We start from the raw sequence: 6,569 nt of genomic DNA on the forward strand, positions 1-6,569 counted from the left end.
GGTCAATAATATGTAGGGAAAAAAATCTTAAAAAAGAAGGCCAAGATGACATCTTAGAAAAGGAAATTTTCATGGATGTGGTGTGCCTTCATCTGATCCACTGACCACTTCACCACAGCTGTGGACATGGGTTCCACCACATTGCATGAAAGGAAAAGGGGGAAAATGCCAAAATCTAATATTAAGTCCAGGAAAAATTACGCAGGTGAGATGAAAGGGCAGCAAAAGTGACAAAAATCGAAAAAAGTACAACAATATAAAGCATGAATAATCTTAACTCCAAAGGTATTTCATTAATCAGTCATGGATGACCACCAATAACTAATGATACATTTACACTTTTAAACATTTCATCAATAATAGGAATAAGAGTCGTACAACTCAGCCGAGGAAAGACAAGCTTACACTTTGACATTTTTATTCAACAGTTCAGAAAACAGATAAAGCTCCATGTGCTCATAAACTTTTTTTTAAAAAAGATCAGTAAATTTTAATACATGTAATATTTATTGAAGAGAAAATTGTAGTCTTGACAAAGATCAATTGGTTTGCAGATGAGCCCCCTCTTTTTTTTTGCTTTTTTTTTTTGCTTTTCCTGAAGACTAATTGATCAGCAGATGTGCACTTTCGTTTGTCAAGATGTCTGCAGGATGCTGATCATTTAAATTGCTCAAGCAAGCACAAGACAGTCGGCACCTCTATTCAACTTTGCAGACTTGCAGGATTCCCGGTTATGCTTGTCTGGGGACCGATGCAGCTCAAGTTTGATCCTGAGTTTAAAGCCAATTAGGATTCGAAGCAAGTCGCTGCCCATAAGCAACATTTTCAAACTAATCCACCTCCATCTCCTGTATACCACTACTCCAGTTCTGCTGGTTATCCATCTAACTCTTGCTAACATCATTCTGAGGCGGAGGAAGGGTGCACGGGAAAAAGGATGAAGGGGACGCATATGATCTTTCAAGGAACTGGCTCTGTTTATTGTCCGCAACACAAAGAATAGATTCCACGCACACTTCTTGAGCTGAAGATGGGGGAACTGGCTTGAAGTCCTGCAATTTCGAGTACTCCACAATGAGGTGATACATATAGTCATACACCCGATCCATGTTCAAATCCTCCATGAATGCCTGCCCCCTTTTCCCTACGGACTCTGCCTGCACCATGGTCTCATATAAATAAAAAGGCTTAGTCAAGTATTATCAATATAGATGTAAATAACAAACCATTGGGTTCCTAGAAATGCACAGCACTCCGAAGTTACATACTACCTTTTGTGTACATACATGTTTCTTGATGTTACTGATGTATGCAGCCTTAAACTCAAGGGGCAGTATCCCCTATGTTCTATAATGTTAACTATCACAATATAATTGTTGCTGTTTATAAACTATCACAATATAACGTTATTCATATATACTATGACATCAATACGATCCAACTTAATATGAGGACATAGAAGAAGTACCTAAAGTCGGCAACGTTGCAATGGTATCCTCTAGGCTAAACCATATAAAGGAAAAAAGAAGAGGGAGAAAGATGCCAAAGAGCTGGAGAGAGAACAGCACCTGGGATTGGTGATTATTTCCCCAGTCAACCACCGACTTTATAGACTCACATAAGTTAGTAGGATTAATAGGCCAGTAGTTTTCTTTTGGAATCAAACCACGACTGAAGAAGTCTTCATACTGTGGATGTATAATTAATGCCAGGGATCCACATGCTATGATGTATTTTAAGCTCACAGACCATGCAAAACCCTCAGCATAGATCTTATAACTGCAAAAAGACCAGGTGAAATAAAACAAGCAGCCAAATTCAGATGCACTTGGACTTTAAATGGATCCATCCAACAAAAACACTGCAATGGCATACCGATGATTGCACTGGCTCGAAAGGTTAGAGTTATGAAAACCAGAGGTTGATTCTTGTAGCCAGTCCTGCAATGCAACACAAAAACACACTACAATTATCAACATGTCATGTGATCAATGATGGAGAGCCCGCATTTGTATATCAACATAGAAATAATCAAGAAATATTGAGGTCCATTTTTTCATACTTGACGCATAATCTGAGCTCTCCACTTCTTAGTATCATTACAATTTAATAGTGCCATCCTTATGGGTGACTGAACATCTGGGTTTCCCTTCCAATATGCAGTTTTATCCTTCCTCTTCCAGTTGATAGCTTGAGAACCCAGCTTGATACTACTGAACTCCTCATCCCAGGGTCCAATGTGTATCTCGGGCCTGCAATAGCATTGCACATGTAGTTCTTAGCAATGTGGCATGATTTCTTTCTTTCTGGGTAATGCAATCATGAGGCAGGAAGTACCACAAAGAGACTCCTAATGTGAAGTTCTCTTCCAAGACCAATCCAATTGAAATGGCAAAAACAAAGAGTGGAAGGCATAGTACATGGATGTGGCTGTGGAAGTCCGATCACTTCCAAAGGTTATACATGGAAAGCTGAATGATCTTTAAAATTTGCTGACATCCACACAGGGAAAAAATTTGGTGACCTAATAAGACATGGTAGCAACATTTTCATTTTCTTCTATACTTTTTCATTCATACTGTAGGGAGAACTCATGCTGTCCAACCAAACCTAGGATTGCCCTTCTTAACTTGATTATACCTCCTTTTCTTGCTCACAGTCAATCAAAGAATTTAACATAATCTGTTCCCAGCTGCTGTCCAACATGGTTGCTGGTTCGCTCCCCATATTCCTTCTTGTTGTACCAATAAATCATTTATTTTTGGCTTACCACAGAGCAGAGTATCCTTTACTCTTGAACTTCTACGCCTCTAGTCAAGAGATTTCCTTTACTATATAATGTCAAACCTGAAGACTTAAAAGATACCTGGAAGAATGGAATAGTTGTCTTCTGCTAGCATCATGCTTTAATTCAAAGACAACTTATAATTTAAGTGGAGGATAAATGACCGGGAAGAATTCAAAGGTGTCTCATTGAAATTTTCAAATGTTACACCTGAATGATGTTCCCATAGATAGAACCATCCGACGAAAATAGAGCGTATATCTCATCGTGAACCACATTATACTTTTCTATAAGTGAGTCCAATGTCAAGCCAATCATGTCACTAGGGTTTCAACTGATCCACGACCAGAAATCTAGGATGGAAACTTATCCGGTGCACATGTGATCCATGAGTTCAAAGAATCTTGCTTGCTGGAATCACCAAGATTCAGCATGCATGTGGAAGTGATCATGCAGTCTACCTTACTGATAAAATTTTTGCTTGGTCTCACCACCCAATACCTTTGTGCTTACGAATTCTTACCTTGCTTCAGTGCTAATTCTTCGCTCACCAGATATCTTGCCTCAGTTTAGGCAAATATATACATCCAGTTGATGCGACATTCTTTGGTGTGGGAAAGTCCTCTAGGCTTATGCTACAATAATGGAGTTGTTAGGATGGGGAGAAGGTGTTCTTACCAGCCCCAGAAGGACCAGTCGGGGAAGGGGATGTCGAAATGATCTTTGGTGGTGCAGTAGCGGAAGAGCGGCGGAGGAGGCGTGCCATCCTGGTAGTCGGATCGGTTGATGGCCGGCCGATCCATGCAGTCGAACATTAAGTCCACATCGGGGACCTTGCCGGGGTATCTCCTCAGCAGCTGCAGCAGGCCCCAGATCGTGAACATGGCCCGGCTCTGCACGCACGCGTAGTAGAGGTCGACGTAGAGGCGGCGGCCGTCAAGAATGACCACCCGCATGGCGGCGTGCTTCCCGGCCTCCGCCACCATGGCGAGGGAGATGCCGGACCGCCGCCATGGCTCCAGGTCGCGGTGGATCCAGCTGAAGAACGCAGGGCAGGACTGCTGCTGGGAAGAATCGCCGCCATCTCCATCACCACCGAAAGAAGCGTGAGAGGGGAGGGTGATCCGGAGGGGGGAGCAGGAGAGATAGGAGCAGCGGAGGACGGTGGAGGCATCCGGGCGCTCCTTGTTGTGGGGAAACGGGTGCCAGGGGGTGGGCTCCAGGTTGTGGCCCGCGACCGTCCTCGTCCGAGCGAACACATCGTCCACCGCCTAAAAAACCAACGAGCGAGCAGATCAAATATCGCATAGAATTATCAACACGGGCGGATGGAAACGCTCATACCCTTTGGAGGAAGAAGAGGATGACGAGGACGCTGGAGACGAGGGCGAGGCAGCCGAAGATGGAGGGAAGGGCGGAGGGTGCGAGGCCGCCGCGGCGGTGGCGGCGGGGGTAGCAGAAGGAGAGGAGGGAGGGGATGGTCCGGCGATTGGCGACGGAGGCGGCGGGATCGGCGGTGGAAGGGCTCGACGGCGGGGCGGCGCCCAATCCCAAACCCATGGCGGTGTCTCGGTGGTGGCTGGAAGTGGAGTTCCGTTTCCAGACGGTAATAGGTAGCATGTGGAACGGAAGAGAGAGAGAGAGAGAGAGAGTCCGAGCGGGCTTCTCAGCTTCACCGCGAGCAGCGCGGGAGAGGAGAGACCGTTTCACCTCGAACGCCGCCGAGCGATGCGGGCCGGAGAAGGGCACTTTCTTGCCGCTTGATTAACTAATCAACAGAGAATATACTGCGCTTCATTTACCGTTTTTACCTGCCAATAATGCAAGCACCCGGATCTCGCCTATCATGGCGGGTGTTCGTGCCACTAGTGTCCCATTGGTACGATAAAGTATGAATTTTGGTTGATGGCTTTTCTAAATATTAAATTATGGGTGAATATTTTTTCAAAATTAATATTTATATGTATAACCTCATAAAATACTTATTTTGCTATTTTATTTTTTTATTTTTATTTTTACATATATACCCACGCCATCTAATGCCGTTAAAAAATTAACGGTTTCAAATTAAAATGACTAAAATATCCTTAATGGATAGATATGAAAAAAAAACAATTATAAAGTAATCGCCATAGAGACAAAAAAGTAATTTCAAAATTTTATTTTATTTTTAATAAAAATAAATATAGTTTTTTATTAACAGTGTTAATAGAACCGTTATATTAGAAGTATTTGTGCAAAAACAATATTTTATAAGAGTACAGAAATAAATATAATTTTAAGAGAATATTGATGCAAATTTGAATTTTTAGAAGGATATTCATGTAAAAAAACCCTATATATATAATGGAGTAATTAAAAAAAAAGATTTGGTATAATTAACATAATTTATTGCTAAATATATAAAGTAAGTTAGTTATGGAGTTAACAAATTAGTAATGTTGGGAGGATGAATTTTTCATATTCATATAATGGGGCTTTGATCTAATTTTCTTCCTGCTGTGCTGTTTCTGTTTAACCCCATGTTGTTTGTAAGCATTGTTATAGATTCAAGCCAACAGACTCTAAGAGTGAATTTGCTTTGGTGCTTTTTCTTTTATTTTGCCATTTGTAAAATGTTTGGAAGGCTAAGATCGAATTGACCAACTAGTTGGTATCTCATATATCTCTACTAACTAGAAAGTACTTTTTTTTTTAGCTAACCATTTCAATTTTTCTAAACTATCTATACAATTCTTGCTATATAAAAATAAAGAAACAAAATTAAAATTCTAATTTTAGATATTAAAAATTAACTTAATTAGATTAGCAATAGATAAATAAAAAGTTAAAAATATTTGCTTTTAAGAAATAAAGAAAAACTAAAGAATATCGGTTATAAAAAAAATAGATTATGATAAAATAGAGAGCGGGAAAATTGAAAATACAGAATATAAATACATTAAAAATAAAATAAAATATTTTCTCCTTTGTGAGATTACATTAAAAAATTATTTTTCTTGATATTCTCTTTATCGTATTTCATGAGAATAAAAACATAAAAATAAAATATTCAAAATGATGTTCCAAACAAATAGACAAATACCATAATCCAAAACTTACGAAAGCAACAAATTAGAAATAAAAAAATACCTATAATATATGGATAAGGAAATATTTATAAGATTTGTTAAAGCAAATAAATGTACAAAAGTATTCAAAAAATCTGTAATCATATAAAGCATGTAATTATTTTTTATAATTTATATAATTATAATATAAAATTGTATATTATTTCTTCGAACAATGCAATGCTTGTATGTGAATACTAATTTTAACTGAGATACACAGTTATAATATTTATTTTTTTCCTTGTATTTAAATCTTAGCATAATCTTTTCATTATCCCATGAATATATCATTTTACAAACAAATTATACGGTTGGCGCCCATCCGACCAGCCAATTCCTCCGTTTCATGCTCATTATATGTTTTCCCTCTCTTTCTAAAACATTTTCCTAAAACAATAAAAATGAAGAAAAAGGTCTCCACCGATATCCAAATTTTTAATACAAGAAAAATGAGTTCCCTGGTAATCCCAAGTAAATTTTTAATTAGAAGGGAGAAAGAAGCTTGGGTTGAAAAAATGGTCTCCAAGGAGATTTTCTTATAAAAAAATAGGAGGGATCATGCCCCCGATTCTAGATTGCGAGCTCAGGGTTGCGCAACTGCCGCATACTTAGAAAACTCTTTCTATAAATATGCAAGGCATCTCATTACAATATCATATATATATATACAGCAG

At 39.0% G+C, this 6,569-nt stretch overlaps 1 protein-coding gene across 1 annotated transcript; it reads right to left on the reverse strand.

Annotated features, from left to right (window-relative positions):
• Positions 1–339: 339 nt before the first annotated feature.
• Positions 340–4,581, reverse strand: LOC103708174 (O-glucosyltransferase rumi-like protein (DUF821)). Its single transcript, XM_008792983.6, has 6 exons — positions 4,130–4,581; positions 3,464–4,056; positions 2,063–2,252; positions 1,876–1,940; positions 1,569–1,779; positions 340–1,157 (listed from the first exon to the last, which is right to left on the reverse strand). Exons 1-6 carry the CDS (start codon positions 4,403–4,405, stop codon positions 885–887), a joined length of 1,608 nt encoding a protein of 535 aa, XP_008791205.3. The 5' UTR covers positions 4,406–4,581; the 3' UTR covers positions 340–884.
• Between the last annotated feature and the right edge of the window lie 1,988 nt (positions 4,582–6,569).

The sequence above is a fragment of the Phoenix dactylifera genome, chromosome 1 (assembly GCF_051530095.1).
Source record: "Phoenix dactylifera cultivar Ajwa chromosome 1, Ajwa_hap1_PhDact_Kaust_v1.1, whole genome shotgun sequence".
Lineage (NCBI taxonomy): Eukaryota > Viridiplantae > Streptophyta > Magnoliopsida > Arecales > Arecaceae > Phoenix > Phoenix dactylifera.

Coding starts and splice junctions, on each gene's coding strand:
- LOC103708174 (XM_008792983.6), bottom strand. CDS start 4,405: ATGCTACCTATTACCGTCTGGAAACGGAACTCCACTTCCAGCCACCAC. Junction 2,253..3,463: donor GACTGGTCCTTCTGGGGCTG/GTAAGAACACCT, acceptor ATGCTATTGCAG/GCCCGAGATACACATTGGAC. Junction 1,941..2,062: donor GAGCTCAGATTATGCGTCAA/GTATGAAAAAAT, acceptor GTTGCATTGCAG/GACTGGCTACAAGAATCAAC.